Below are 16470 nucleotides of genomic sequence, written 5' to 3'. Positions count from 1 at the left end.
TTCAACTTCTTTCATCGAGCATGTTGACTCATTAGGTCTAGATATTCTAGTTTCACAGTCGAAGTCATCATGACCAAGTAGAAAAAGCACACGTCTAACTAATCAGTCACATAATCTAATACATCGCAAATTTCCTTGCATTAATGAACATCCTCTTTTTATGCATCCATTTATTGAAAGATGGTAGTTGTGGATATTGTGGACTTAAGTGTGTCAGAGATTGTTAAGAAAGTTAAAGATGATGAGAAGGTTGAAGTAAAGACTATTGTGGATGTTGACGACTTGACGTTGATGAGAAAGTTGAAGACAATAAGAATGTATGATGCCACTTGCCTTGCCAAAGATTTGGTAAACTATATAGGAAAAGTGAAGATGTATTGTATGATTTGTATCAATGAACCAAATGTACTTTATTTATATATGCGAAGATATTTTGTTAAGTTGCTTATCTTGTCATTGTTCCAATTATTTTCTGCTTCTGTTTACGTTTAGGAGAAAGTTTTTCATAGGCACAAACATAAATAATATGCATTAGACACTCTCACGTGGAACAAAATAAAATAAAAAGAAAATAGTTAAAATAATATAAATTGATGTGACAATTTTATTTTATTTTTATTCTTTTTGATTTGTGTGTGCGCCTAAGGTTTGTGTCCAAATGAGCGTGCCTAGACAAGTGTATCTCTTACGTTCAGATCTGAATTATACAATTCAGATGTACAAAATGCATATTTTTTCTCATAGGGTCTTTTTTTGCATTTAAAATTTCGCATAAAACCCATAAGAAAAACACCCACGAGACTCTTAATGAAGAAAAACACATTAATAATCAGACAACACATAGTCCAATACAAGATAATGGAATAGTTATAAAGTCACCTAAATATAATTTTCCTTTATTCATAGGAGCATACTTACAAGATTTGCCATAGGTACAGTTCGACCTATGCTTCAAGTAATTTTATTTAAACAACATCATTCACAGCACCGTGACACATGTTTGGCACGTGTTACATGTAAACAACAAATCTACCTTGTCTTCCAAGCCACCAAATTTCGAAACAATTTGGATCAAATGGTGCACCTAGATTTGGCAATGCTCTCTTTTATAGGTGAAGCTCAAAAAGTCCACTTAATGATGAAGATAATTAGCTTGAGCAACTGGCAAGAGTATAAGAATCAATAACTTTAGTAATGTCAATGCATCTCAACATAAAGCACTAACTATCAAATATTGGAATTTGGAACAATAGTATAGACAAATATCAAAAGCTTGATTTGTCTCTAAATTTGTTTGAACCGACGTTGAGATCCAATTTTATGACCTGAGTAGGAGACTAGTTTTTGAGGTAACTAGTAGTTTGAATGTTGTCTTGGTGGCTAAGAATAATGCTTTTCTATTTTCAATCTAATATTTTGAACATTGCCCTGGGAAAATTTGCACTACGGAAAAATATCCTCCGGTAAATGGAGGAGATCCTAATAAATTTGGGGGTGGTGGAGAGCAAAGCGCAACCGTCAATATTTTTGTACTAGTACATCATTGTACAAAGCAAAAGCCCTCCCACTTGATTGGCTTAAATTGATGAATAAGAAACAAACTTCAAAAGATATCAGAGTGGGGGGAACCACTCTCTCTGTAATACATGATATGGATTTGATTTGGACGTAAACTAAATCATAAACTATGCAACCGAATCCGCCTCTTATTGGGTATAACATTCATCACCACCAACCCAACCATAAACAAAACCAAAATTTGTAGGACAAATGGAGGTACAGACAGCATCTAAAACTCAAGGCTTTCTTAATATGGTCTAGTAACAAGTTCTACTTCATGAACTATCCAGTTTTGGCAATACAAGTTTCATCAAATATATAAACGCCATCAATTTGTGGGCAATAACTGCAAATTGTATGTAGTTTCAAAACTTACAAACATATTACCAGCAATCATGTGTAGCACATAGATTACTACCACATTATAAGTGCAATACATAAAAACAGCATGTGCAAGTACAATCCCAAACGATCACAAATTCCAATATCAGCTTTCATAGTGAATGTCCACATGATTAATATACGCTGACTTTGTTCCAACAATGTTCAACTCCCTTTCTACTTTATTTACTCATAATTCCAAGATTACCTAGAAAACAAATGTGACAGCGAATTAGATCCATCGTGTATTAAGCAATAACATGAAGTACCTGACTCTGCACACAGTAAAACATGGAAAAAAAATATTTAAAACGTGCTTCCTTGAGGCGATGAAAAATTGAGGAAACAAATGAGATGAAAAGGTTCTGCTATTTTTGGGTGAGAAGAAATGTCTTTTTAGTTGAGTACTAGTAATGTTTAGTAAATTAGTAAATGGGAAAATTGTTTTCAATTCTTGTGCCATAAAAGACACAAATTTGGAATAGTGGCTAAATGGGTTGTAATTCAACTATCTCATTTACGCTGTAACAAACAAGTGCAAAGTAACTTCACGTTTCAACTATCAAATAACTTCTCAATATCTAACTTCTTAAACAAGCTCACCCTATTTAGAGAGCCTTAAGCCACAAGAAACATCACTTCATACTCTCTAACACTCTCATTAACACTCTTTTCAATACTCTCTCCCATCTTGGTCCCATTAGATAACCTCATTTACGCTGTAACAAACAAGTGCAAAGTAACTTCACGTTTCAACTATCAAATAACTTCTCAATATCTAACTTCTTAAACATGCTCACCCTATTTAGAGAGCCTTAAGCCACAAGAAACATCACTTCATACTCTCTAACACTCTCATTAACACTCTTTTCAATACTCTCTCCCATCTTGGTCCCATTAGATAACCTGAGCCCACTTCATTAGTAGAAATAGTAAAGTTTTTACTCAATAATAGTGTTGAGAAGACTGTCAAAGAATGTGTTTTTGGCATTTCTCGAAAAACAATTGAACATGAAATATTCAATTTGATGAAAACAATTCTAGTGTTCTGAAACCCTAAAGCACATTAACTGTAACAAGGGATTATTAGTCGGTCTCCTTCACATGATTAATCGATTATAAAATGCCCTTTTGAAGATACATTACTAACCTTAGTATTCTTCTAATGACTTGCATGCAGTGAAGTCTCAAATCATATTCATTTTATACTCTCTCTTTCTTGCTTAATGCTATTATGACTTTGCTCAACCAAATTTAGCGTTCCATTGAGATAGAATAGGAACCAGTGTTTGGATCTTTGACTGCTTTGAAGTTGTCAACGCTCATCCCAAAGCGTCCCAAGACAGAATTGCCCATTTCTTTCAATTTTGCTGCATCAAGAAACATTCATCTGTTTAATCAAATGATGGTAGTGAAACGGAAATAAAGTAACAGACAAAATTTGTAAGAGACTATTTGCCATTTAAGATGAGGGAAATGCTACACAGTGACGTTGGGATACTAATTAAGCATAATTTTCTTTTATTTGCATACGCCATTTTTCATAAGCTCAAAAATAAGTCAATCCAAACGGGAGCTAGGTGTATCTATACAGTTTTTAAAGTCCATCTACAATATTACATGACTGACACAGATAAGCCAAGAAACACAACAAAGACAGGAAATTTTTCCACATTTTCAATAACAAAGATATCTTAGGCATCACTCCAAGTACACCAATTGGATAAAAAAAAAAATAGGAATACTAATAGTATAAAATATAAATGAACGACAAGTAATGCACTCAACATGCCCACACACCGTACACAAAAAATACATATACAAATATTAAAAGAAACTAAGAAAGAAAAAAAGACTTGCCAATCATTTCTTCTTTCATTTTTTCCCGTTTGACAGCAGCAAGGGGCTCTAGTCGGCGAATGGCTTTTCTAGCTTGATCATTTGAGGGATCAATTTCTAAGATCTTTTTCATGTCTGCCAATTATATTTTGAAAATAAAAAATAAATAAAAACTGGTGAAGTGAAAAGATCCAATGTTATGAACGAAAAGGAAAATTGAAATGAACTGAATACTATTAGTGTCTAAAACACATTGTCAACACATAAGCATTAAATGCCAAAATAAACAGAAAACTAGAGCACGTATTACATCACACACCCTTCTTGTTTGAGAAATTAAACTTCCCTTACTTGGTTATTTACAAAGGGAAATAGAATGGGAACCTTATATATGTAGGGAAGGGATGTGGTTTCTCAACCAAGGATGAGTGCCAGGAATAAGAAGAACAACACCCTTGATGCAAATATTATTTTCCAAAAAGAAGCAGTGTCAGGTGCAATTAGTGAAAACTTCAGATGCAGCTTACGCACTAGCCTAATATAAGCTTGAACTCACCAGCAATTGCCTCTTCAAAATGTTCAAGCTTTTCATGAGCCTCTCCTCTTCTTACCAAAGCTTTAACATATGCAGGATTCAGTTCCAACGCTTTTGTGCATTCTTTAATTGTATTTTCATAGTTTCCCTGATGTATATTTGACATACGTTAAGAAAATAAAGCAATAAACTCAATCACTTATAATTACAAACATAACAAGAGGGACAGAGATGATGTTAGACCCTGTAGGAGTTTAATCTGGAATACAAATGATTAAAATGCCGACAATACAATTTAAATGTAGAGAGAGAAAAAGGGTATCTAGTTGCTTATGATTGGGTTATAAATTATAATGCTCATATCTCTAAAGGAGTGTCTTTACTCTAATATTTGTTACAAGAGGGGATTAAACTTTCCTTTTCTGTCCTGCTTCTCTGAAGATGGTTTCTGTGGAATATCAATTTCTGGTATGTAGGTTCTTTGAAGCATTCTTTACATTTTTTATGGTCCTTGTTGCATATCTGTTTTTATGATTTTTAAGATATCTTATCCTTCCCCAAAGTTGCAATTTCCCCCTCTTTTCACTAATAATAACATTGTGTTGTTGATACTAGATAGTTCATCTGGTTGACATATATGGTAAAGAAAAATACAGGTACATGTTGAAACATGCACTTCTAATTAACAGTATAAAAGAAGGCCATACCAGTTTCAAAAAGCAGACAGCACGGTTTGAATGGCATATTGAGCGTATTTCCACAGATGAAGGCATGTCTGGTGCAACTTGTAAAGCATGTTCATATTGAGATAATGCCTCCTCATACTTCCCATCTACAAAAAGTTTGTTACCTTCTACTTTTGCTTCATTTGCTTCGCCCGATGCTTTCTGTTACAAAAAAACCGTTGCAATCAACCACTCTCTTCACATTATAAAGAAACGTCTGTTTTTAAATAAAACAAAAACTAGAAAACAGGCAAACAAACCATTAGTTGCACAAAATGCATCAATAGCTTTCTTTTTCCACTATTGGGAGATGGATTATCATTACTCTATCTACGGAATATTAAAAAAACAAACACAAAATAAGCTACATTTGTTAGTGCTTTAGCTTTTCTACAATCCCATCCAAACACACCACTAGATTATAACAAGAAAAATTTGTTTATTGCAAACCAAAATCAATCAACGTCCCTCTAGCTTAGGCCAAAGAACCCCATTTGTGTTATTTATCTTCATCAACTAGGGGTGTGAGAAGAAAACCTCAAAGTAACAAAAATTGATAACGAAACCCTAAATTCCAAAACCGAACCTGTTTCAATTCCTCTTCATTGATCAAAGCATCTTGTCCATGCTCTCCCTCTGTCTCCTTCCGCTTCTGCTGCGGTTGTTCACGATGTTTCTGTTCTTCTTCTCGGCCGTTAGCTTCACTTTCTTCGCCGTCGCTATCGAGATCGGCTTCACTGGCGGTTTCGAAGCCGTCAGAGGCATCGTTTACGGCGGCAGTGGCGTTGGATTGATTCGAGTTTTGATCGTCGGGTTTCTCGTGCTCTATGACTACCATTTTCTTCTCGAAGGTTCGGTGTTAGAGACTTGTTTGGATGAAGTGATTATTTTCGTTTGCAGAAGAAATTTCCAAAACGAAAATTTTTGTTGCAGTTAGGCTTCTATTCTAGCTTCTTCTGAAGAATTCCAGAACTGACTCGTGCTGATTCTTAGACCAGCGATTTTTATTTTATTTTATTTTTGACAAATTAGACCAGCGAATTTAAAACGGTACCGTTTTACCATTTTGTTTGTATTTTTTGAAATAAAATTTTGCCAAACAAAAATCAAATAAATACAAGCTTAAATGCAGTTTAACCCCTTATTTTGAATAAATCGAAATTTTATCTCTTATTTTAAAATCCGGAATTTTAAACACCACTCATCTTCAATTCATCGTCAACATCATTCAAACTAAAATTCTAATCTATGAAAAATCTGACAATTTTCTTTTTTTCCTTTCTATGTTCTTAATCTATTTTATCCAACAACAATATGAACTTGAAGCGTCAACACCATCCGACATAAATTTCTATGTTTTTAAAAGTCCATGATGTGTCAAAATGTAGTGTCTTGGACAACAATGACGTTTTACTAGAAAATAGCTACCAATTAGTTACAAAGGTTGTCGTATATAGGGTAAAATCTAAAGAATTATAAAATAATGGGTAAAATTCTGGATTTTAAAATAGAGAGGATATAATTCCGATTTATTCAAAATAAGAGGATAAAACTGTATTTAAACCTAAATACAATTTTATTAAGGAGATCTTTTTATTGTCGTTAGAAAATTATTCAAACTTTAAGATATTTTTTTTGACAATAAACTTTAAGATAAGTATTGTAAAGAGACAAAGTTAATTTTGTTACTCATTTTTTGCAAAGGCTTTAACATTTTATGTTAACACCGGTGCTTTTGATTTGATTTCATTTTGTATTTTACCTCTTTAAAAAAATAAATAATATGAGTTTGTTACGGTCAAAAATTTTAAGGATATTTTTTTAAAAAAATATATAATTCGTTCCAAATTTGTCCAAAAATTAAGTAAATGTGGAACTAATTAGTAATTACTTGTATGAATTTCATCTGAAATCTGTCTAAAACTAATTGCGATGGATTTTGGGATAAAATTTTTAATTTGCACATTCCGTCCGAAATCTGTGTGAACACAATGTTTTGTTCAAAATTCGTTTGAATTCCGTCTGAAAATCCGTCCGAAAACAACATTTTTCTAGTAGTGTAACATGGCTAATCTCCGTAAAAAAAACCTACGAGACAAGACGAATTCTCCCCTTTTAATTTGTGAGACATAGACAATAGTTAAAAATCGATTCTCTGACTACCTGCTTAAGGGGAACAAAATATTTATCACATGAACCTATTCATTATTAATATTAAGAAGAAAACTTAATTGTAGTGCCACAAATAAATATTGTTTTATCGCATCAATTTGACGAAGTTTCTAGGGTAAACACTTGCCCTTAATGTGTTTGTGATACAATAAATCTTAAATTTTTGGTACAAATCACAACTCTTTGGGGTAAGGATTATATTCTCTCCATTGGAAAGTCCCTCCCGTGAAATCCACATATTGGAAAGAAAAAAATATAATTAAAAAAAAAAGGAAAGATTGATTTTAAGGGTAAGGATTATCATTGCAAACCCTTCGGTGAGATAGTCGTTGGAGACAATCCATTCCCGAACTCTTTGATATGGTTGCAGTGTTGATAACTTTCACATATTCAAAGCGGTAGTAGATGTGTGGAGTTTTGTAAGGTTAATTTGTTAAGCAAATATCTCAATGTTAATATGGTTGACTCATTGACACATTCGCAAGTGCATAAGTATGTCGTCGTAATAAAAAGGATATCAAATCCACAAGGACTAACGAGTAATATAGTAGAATTTCCTTCCAAGAAAATTATAGTAATTATGAGAAATGATGATGATTATGGTGATTGTTTTGGATTTTTAGTGATCAAACAAGCATGCAATAAAGTTTAATTTACTTATAATATAAAAGATCACCAAGATTATGAATTTCACCAATAATATAAACCCCTAACCTTTTCCCAAACATATCTTTGCCATGTGAAAATCCTCTTTTTAAAAACAAGTTATAGGTTGTGAAAGTCTCTCCTCCATAGCCACTCTTCTCACAACAATGGTTACTTGCTCTAGATGACCATGGATTCAACCACCCGCACACCCCCAAACGCGCGGTGAGCGCAATATGTCGGCCATAAGATATACAATTGCTTCTTAAAAAAAAAAAAGAAAAAAATATATCCAATGAAAAACATATACACTCTATGATATACTTGCTATTAACCTCAAAGTGTTGGTGAACTACTCACACCTTGACATCATGAACAAAACAAAGCTGAAATATGAACAAAACTAATAACAAGACAGAAATTTAACTAAAATATTTTTATTTGATGAAATGCAATGTTACAAGACTTGAATGATGGATTTACAAGATAGGTAAAACCTTTATATAAGCCCCTGAACATGAGAAATTTGTAGGCAAACAAATGGTTACAACATAAGTGCATATAAGTGCCATTAAAAATGAAAAAACCAAATGTTAAAGTCTTGCACGACCGTGGGGAGGATTCCATACACTAATCTTGCACTTGTTGTGTTTGTCATGGTTGTGTGGCTCGTTGGCACGGCCGTGACAGTCTTCCTAACCCTTGATCTTTGATTTTCCACTTCTTAAAGCATATAGGAAAACGGCCAAAATGACCATAATGAACGAATTTAACATTCTTGCCATGATTATCCACTATCCTTTCATAAAGGAAGCCTCCCTTTAATGCTCGTATGATGACTTGATCAAATATCATCTAAAATGGGCCTAGAAAATGTTTTTTTCCACTTGTTCATGTGTTTCGACCTATAAAATGAAAAACAAAGAAAATGTAGTAAAATAGTTCCAATAACTTAACTATTAAAATGATGTTGACAAAGGAAATGTAGTAAAATGCAAAATGAATCAACAAATAAAGCAAAATGATGTTGGCATTTGCATTTGTCTTTGGTTTCTCCCTTCACCAACATTATGATCTTCCCCAATATAAATAAATCAAGGGATAATAGGTATTTATCCCCGAGTAAAGTGGATGAGTTTTGATTTACCCTTGATTATCATCTGTAATGTGAAGATCATGTTGATTACCTCCTCCGTCCCTAAAAATAACGAGCAATGTTATTTGAACAATTTTTTTAGACAATTTTTTTTTCTTTTTTTAATTGGACAAAAACAATAGAGAGAGAGAGAGTGAGAGAGAGAGAGAGAATAATACTATATGAGTATGAGAGAGAAAGTTGTTAAAAAGTTGTCTAAACATATTGTTCAAATAACATTGCTAAAAAAATAAGACCCTTTTTCATATTTTTCTTTGTCGTTTTTTATAAGAACCTTTTGAAATTTTTAAGGGAATTAATTTTTTTTAGAGACAAACTTATTATAAATATTATTACTTAACGAAAAAATTGATCCACTCGTCGAGGGTAAAATCTTTAATATTGACTATATTTTTTAATATAGAAGTGCGTGGGAGTAGTTGTTCCTTAGTTGTGAGCCAACACTTTGGCTTGACATATGGCTCAACCTGATTTTTTATGATTTAGAGGTTAACTGAATTTAGAAGTCAATTTTAATGAATAAACATAACTTGAATGATAAGTGCTCGGTGCAATGATTTGGAATATAGAGATGTAAAGAATATGCTTAAGTGAATACTAAATGACTTGATGACAAAAATCAAATAATTTTAAAACAAATAATTTTTTAATATAATTTTCTGACATATTTTCATTCACAACTTTATCCTTTTGTTTATACTTGATTAAATAAACAACTGAATTTTAAAGTTAATACGTAGTAACGTAGTCGCCCATGAATTTTGTATAGTATGTTTAATATAAATAATTTGAGAATCCTAACTAACTATTCATTTTAGAAATCGTGTATCATTGCTTGCTTTCCGTAGAAGCGTAAACAATGCAATGCAATGCAATATTTCTCTATAAACTTCAATTATTGAACTCTACGTGCAATATCATCTCTTAATTTGGAAAATAATTGAATTATACAAGTCATCTCTAATTAAAGCTCATACAAAACATCGTGGATCCAACTAAATGACTTCTATCTCGTATCATAAAAACATTGTGTGGCTTAATAGCTTATCCATAATCTAAAATGTTCACAATTGAGTGCTTATAAATTATAATCATTAGCACATGGCAATTAATTGCCAAAGCCAACTCGGAGAGATTCGCCAAATTTTTTTATTCCTTAAAATTGTAAACTTAAAACATACACCGATGTTGAAATTTTTATATTGAGTTTTTCACAAGGTTGTCAGAACCGGACCGGTCATCGAACCGGTAAGCTTACCGGTTCAAGGTTCAATTGGTTGGACCGGGGTTCAACCGGGTCGGACCGTTTTTAATTAAATATATATTTTATATTTTTAAATAATATATAAATATGTGATAAATAAAAATTACACAATATTTATATTTTCACACTATTAAAATATCATATACTAAACATTATAAATAATATATAATAATTAAAGTTAAATATCTTTTTAGTCTTACAAAATCATAAATATTCAAGTTTAATTCCTCAATTAGTCAAAAAACAAAAAGTTTAGTCCCTAAAAAAATTTTATGCACTTTTAGTCCTTAAATAATTATATATGAATTAATATTGGTTAGTATGAAAATTTAAAATGTGGGAGCAATATTCTTATATAGATCTTATTAATTAAATTAAAAAACTAAAGATCTTGTAGAACATATAAGTTTTTTTCTATATATATATATATATATATATATATATATATATATATATATATATATATATATATACGGAGGCCCAAGCCCATTTATAGTACCGTAACCCTAATATCATTGCAAATGATGAAACCAAGAGGCAGAAACTAAACAAACAGCCGCCATTGCATATTCATCTTCTTTTTTATTAACAATCCTCTAATTTCTCTCATCAATTTGTATATATTCTTATTCTTCTTGAATCAAAAAATTTTCCCTTCATCTTCTTGAAGTCCTACCTAAATAATGTGACTGTTTCTCTATTCCTGTATATGAAAAAACGCAGATATGGATGAAACTGCAGATCTGGTTTTTTTTTTTATTTTTTACTTTTGTGAAGAAATCATCTTGTTATTATGAATTGATGGATTTTATCTTTCCTTCATTCTTCTTTCTTCTGATTTTTTTTTTCTTCCATATATCTGGTAGTTTGAAACTTATAATCTGGAAACCAAAGGAACGAATTTTGTTGTTAAATGTTGCTGTTGTTTTCAGATTTTTTTTAAAAAAATTAAAAAAAAAATTAAAAAATTAAGAACCGCTAAACCGCCCTGGCCGGTTCACTGGTTTGGCCCGGTTCAGATCCGGTTCGAACGTTTTTTTACCGGTTCTTTTGCTGTCCGTTTTTCACGCCTAACCGAACCGCTGCAACCTCCGGTTCACGGTCCGACCGGTCCGACCGGCCGGTCCGGTCCGGTTCTGAAAACCTTGGTTTTTCAAATCCTATAAAATTTAAAGGTTTAATCTCTGCAATTGTATGTGGGGGATATATATATTTAGTTTACACACAAAAAAGTGTATGAGTCCAACAAATTAATTTTTGAAATTAAATAATTCCTCTAATTAGTGTACGGTTCAAGAATAATGACAACAAAACAATCACCAAAGACTTCTAAAAATATAAAGAGTGATTTACTCTTTTTTTATAAGATAGAGGGCTTAAGCCCATAAAAAGACAAGATTACTTAATATTTTGTTTTTCATACTAAATTCTGAATTAAATCGACTGACTTTTTTTATCAATTAGAGACAAGATTTATTACATTAAAGACAAGATCTTCTCTTACTAATCAATTTAATCTCTATAATTAAATTTTAGAATGATTAATTTCACAATTTACTTGAGAATTTAGTCCATAAAATACATAAATACGGAGTATATATAAAACTAGTTCGTCAAATTAACTTCAACATGCTACGCTAAAAATGTAAACAATAAAATAAATCTCAAATGTATATTTTATATTTTTTCTATCTATAATTTTGTTGTTGTCAAGATTGTAAATTTTTTTTAGCATAAGTCAGAATTCATTTGCGCACAACTGCAAAAATTAATTACTTAAATTTTATGGATATCAAATGGACGAGAAATTTTTGATAAGATTACTCGAATTTTATTAGCACCCAAACTAAAATCATGAACCTTGTCAAAGACTTGATCAATTCCTCACAACAACCACACTAATGGATGTAAACACCATTTTCTAAACATTATTAATTAATAATTGAAATATTTAGTGAGAAAAACAATCTTACAATGCGCACTTTGACCCATTAAGCCATTAAGTGTACTTACATAGTGGACCACTGCAATACATTCAAGGTCAATATTAGAATGAGAACATCACTTTCTCATCTTTTTGCATTTAAAAATGATTTTGTCCTCATTTAAGTGTTGTATCAAGTCGATCTTCACTAATTAATGTAAACAAAGATTTCTTTTTTCCAAAATAAATAAGCTAAAATTTCCGTGAATAGAGCTTAAGTTAATAAGGATATCGCATGTATTATGCTGAGATCGAGGTTTATATTTTAACACTCTCAATTATTCATCTTAAAAAGTGGAAAGTATAAGTAGAAAAAAAAATAGATCGAGGAGACATAATGGAAGGATTAGTGAGTTTAGATTTGGATTATAATTGATTGATCAAATTAATAGATTAAGTCATTTATAATTTTAGGGTATACAGATTAAAAATGAATCAATATAGATTCTAGAGAATAAAATAGGTGAAAGTTGCATTAGTTAAGTTTAATTAGGTGATTAATTATGTTCTTAGAAGAATCTTGAAAAATGACGAGTCATTGGTTAGTTAGGATTAACTAATGCTATATATAATGACATTGGATGCATGTAATAGGGAAGGAAAATGAATGAAATAAATTAGTTATTTTAGCTGAGTATAGTTTGTTAATCTCTTTCATTAAGAGTTGGGTCACGAAAATTGAGCTATCTATAGACTGAATTAAGGTGTTCCGCCGAAAAGGAAGGGGCTGCCATGGAGTCAGTGTTGATGGAGTGAAAGTCGCATGTAGACGTCGACTCTTAAAAGACGTGACAATATTAGGAGTCCCACATGGAGTATATTAAAGTGCTCAATGTGATAGCGGTGCCCCTCCTAACATCATTATCTAACAAGTGTCTAATCTCACTAGGAATGAAGGAATATTTTGAGATAAATTAATGTTTTGAATGAATTAAAATTCTTTTGTCTAAATTTCTTTGTTTGGATGATTAATTTGAAATTTTTTCAAATAATGACAATTTATGAAGTATTTTATGAAAGTTAAATTTAGGAAATTTCAAATGACACAAAAAATCTAGGTATTTGAAATTCCTTCCTCTCATATGTTTCAAAATTACCAAATTAACTCCAATAATATTTGTAAAATTGCAAATTGACCTCTAATTTTTTTTTCAAAAATTGCAAATTGGTCCCTAAAATTTTCATATTGGTCCTTTAAATTTTGGAAAATTGCAAATTAGTCCCTATTTTCAAATTTTAAATTTGCCTAAACTTTTAAAATTTATAAAAGTGACCCAAAATATTCACAATCAAATTTTCTATTACTCTGTATATCCAAACACACACATTTAAATCCTCTAAAATTTCTAATTACTTCATCTAAACACTCTTTTTAGCAAACTAAAAACAATAATGAAACTTGATAAGCATAAATAGCAATGCGGGATTAATACTCTTGCATTACTATTTCATTTCATCATTCTTAAGGTAACTAATACAAAAGTAAAATTGCAGCTAGCATTCATTTTGTGGGACTGAAATAACGATGATGCTAAAGAGATATTGATGGCCTACGTACCAACTCAACTCTAGCTTTAATATGAATTCTGCAAGCTAGCAACAAAAATCAAAAGCGAAAAATTAAAGTCGCTAAAGTATATAAAGATGAAACTCATGGTCATTAGGAATGCTTAGACATTTTTTTTTTTTACCAAAATGCTTAGATATTTGAGAAGTATAAAACTTGCTGCAAACATTTATAAGAGTGTAACTTTTCTAATTAATAGTAGTATTGGTGAAACTTTATATGATCGTGCTCATCACTCTTTTAACATGATGCTTTTCTTGTAATTATTAAAAGTGAGTTTAAATTAGATGTTTCTTTGTTATCTAACACAAAAGTATAAGAACAATTTGCTATCCATCATTAGACGATGACAATTGATATTGACATTTATAGTTGATTCTTATATCAATGGACAACATGGTTCAAACTTAAATTTTTGTGAGATAGGTCAAACCCGAAATCTTAAGTAATATGTTCGTTGAGTATAAAATGAAACTAGTAAAAGTTTGAGCGTTAAACTAACGAAATATTATGCCAATTGGTAAGGATCTTGAGCCTCTTAGGTAGGTGATTAGGAGTTCATTTTTTAACCCTACGTTTTGAAAGAATTCAGTTTAAAAGAGAAAAATTTTCCTTATGTGCACTACAGGTTTCCGACTGAGATTAGGTGGTTACATGATATTGCTAACAATAGTAAGAATTTCCTACTTAAATCACGTAACCAAAGTTTTTTTATGGTTATTAAACATTAATTAATGGTAAAAATTAACCGTCATAATGACTTGAATAATGGTTATGATTAAAAGTGAAGAGTTGATAAACTCCACAATGATTGGGAGAAAAATAAGACATACTCCTATTTTTAGCTCTTTTTTACAATTTTTTTTGTTTCATCATCAGTTTAATCTGATACGGGGTCAGTTCTAGTATTAAGTTATTCTAACCACTTTTCGATCACGATTGTGAGAATCAAACCGTAGTTCTTCCTACTAAGTTTAGCGTTCATTACCACTGAAACAACTAATAATTGATTTTTTATTTTTGACGCACGATTGGTTTATTTTTAAAAACTTTAAATTTGAGTTATTAATAGAAAAATCAATTAGACAATTACTCTCTTACAAGATCAGTAACCAACCCGATCTCTAGCTAGCCTCATTTGTCTTTATTGATATGCAACATGTACCAAAAAGATTATCATTGATTAAATGCTATAATTAACTTTAAGTCAATAAAAATATCAATGTATGTTTAGACTTTTTTTAGTACTCATATATATTACTATAAAGCAAACAAAAAATATAGAAACTTTAATAAGTACCCGAAAGAAAAGTTTCAATGATGTTAGAAAACTATCGTCAAAATATTTTATTGTTCTTTTTGAACTAATTATTTATTATGCTTAAAAAAAAACTAATTATTTATTTGAGAATAATAAATTTGTAAGCTACCGGCAAGAACGGGGATCCAACGCATATATGAGTGTTGAGACGAATCACCGTACTACTACTGCAATAAAGGACACGTGTCGGTGCCAGATCGTCATTTGACTTATTTATGTTCTTTTGTTTTTTAAATAAAAAATGGAACATTGCACGTTGCTTAATAATGGGATATTTCGTACACTTACCTAAAATTTTCGAACCAATTTTCTTTCTCGCGCAATCCATGTGCCAACTTGGCTCAATCAAAGTACGGAAAATTGTTGAGTATGGTTCATATATGCATCAGGAAGAGGCTGGGGGCGGCCCGAAGCTGAGCTAGCGGAGCGAAACCCTAATTCATATATGTATCTTGGTGCAGGGGTATTTACGTCATTCTATTGATATTATATATACCGCTTGTAACACTGAAACCCTAATTCATTCTTTCATCTAATAGAAACGAGCTGTAGCGAATTCTGCAGCCGGAGACGTACCTAAGGGGAACTCCGTTATCAAACTTCTTGTGTTCTTATTGTTTGCAATTTCGTTATTATTACCTTCTGTTACTATTTGTGCACAACAAAAATATTACTAATCAAAATATCAGATCAAATAATAATCCATTTTTATTCAATAATAACAAAATTTTGAATTCCAATCCAATGAAACATCTTAAAACATATAGGGTGCGTTTGATCTGCTAAAAAATAGGGGACTGGACTGGATAATTTGTGTTGTACCTGTTTGATTTGAAACAGGTTATGAAACTGGACAAATTAGGCAGCAAGGGACAGGACAAAAACAAGATTTTTTGTCCCTCACTGAACCACAGGACAACTTTTTGTCCACACTACAAATATAAAAAATACGAAAATACCCATTTTATTTTCGAATATAAAAATATTATCGCCCTATATCTCTCCGGTACAGTTTTGTCCTGTCCTGTATTATCTTGTTCTGTCCTGTACTGTTCTGTCCAGTTCTTGTTGTTTTACGAATCAAACGCACCCATAGTCAAACAAATTTCTGCATTTGTATTAGAATGTTACTAGACTGCAAATATAAAGTATGGTGTATTAGTTTATCAAATTCAGGAATTACTTACGGATTTCCTCCATGATAATATATAGGGAGGATCTTACTCACCAATTCAACAGCTAAATATTCCAACAAAGTTTCAAATGCTTTGACGACATCTTGACTGGACCAACCGAAGCAGCACCCACATCAAATGGATCA

General features: G+C 31.4%; 1 protein-coding gene across 2 annotated transcripts; it reads right to left on the bottom strand.

Annotated features, from left to right (window-relative positions):
* Window positions 1-1777: 1777 nt before the first annotated feature.
* On the bottom strand, window positions 1778-6057 carry LOC123888047 (tetratricopeptide repeat protein 1-like). 2 transcript variants are annotated; one of them, XM_045936998.1, is made up of 6 exons: window positions 5627-6057; window positions 5023-5202; window positions 4337-4463; window positions 3802-3915; window positions 3092-3311; window positions 1778-2149 (listed from the first exon to the last, which is right to left on the bottom strand). In XM_045936998.1, the coding sequence occupies exons 1-5, from the start codon at window positions 5876-5878 to the stop codon at window positions 3196-3198; spliced, it is 789 nt and encodes a 262-aa protein (XP_045792954.1). In that variant the 5' UTR covers window positions 5879-6057; the 3' UTR covers window positions 1778-2149; window positions 3092-3195. The 2 variants fall into 2 exon arrangements, with proteins under 2 accessions (XP_045792954.1, XP_045792955.1); XM_045936999.1 differs by having other exon boundaries at window positions 1778-2216; window positions 5627-6049.
* Window positions 6058-16470: the final 10413 nt, after the last annotated feature.

The sequence above is a fragment of the Trifolium pratense genome, linkage group LG6, assembly GCF_020283565.1.
Source record: "Trifolium pratense cultivar HEN17-A07 linkage group LG6, ARS_RC_1.1, whole genome shotgun sequence".
Classification (NCBI taxonomy): Eukaryota; Viridiplantae; Streptophyta; class Magnoliopsida; order Fabales; family Fabaceae; genus Trifolium; species Trifolium pratense.
Note: the sequence above shows the minus strand (reverse complement) of the source record. Positions and strands in the feature narration are given on the sequence as shown.

Coding starts and splice junctions, on each gene's coding strand:
- LOC123888047 (XM_045936998.1), bottom strand. CDS start 5,878: ATGGTAGTCATAGAGCACGAGAAACCCGACGATCAAAACTCGAATCAA. Junction 4,464..5,022: donor CTGTCTGCTTTTTGAAACTG/GTATGGCCTTCT, acceptor AATATACATCAG/GGAAACTATGAAAATACAAT. Junction 3,916..4,336: donor TTTTGAAGAGGCAATTGCTG/GTGAGTTCAAGC, acceptor TATAATTGGCAG/ACATGAAAAAGATCTTAGAA.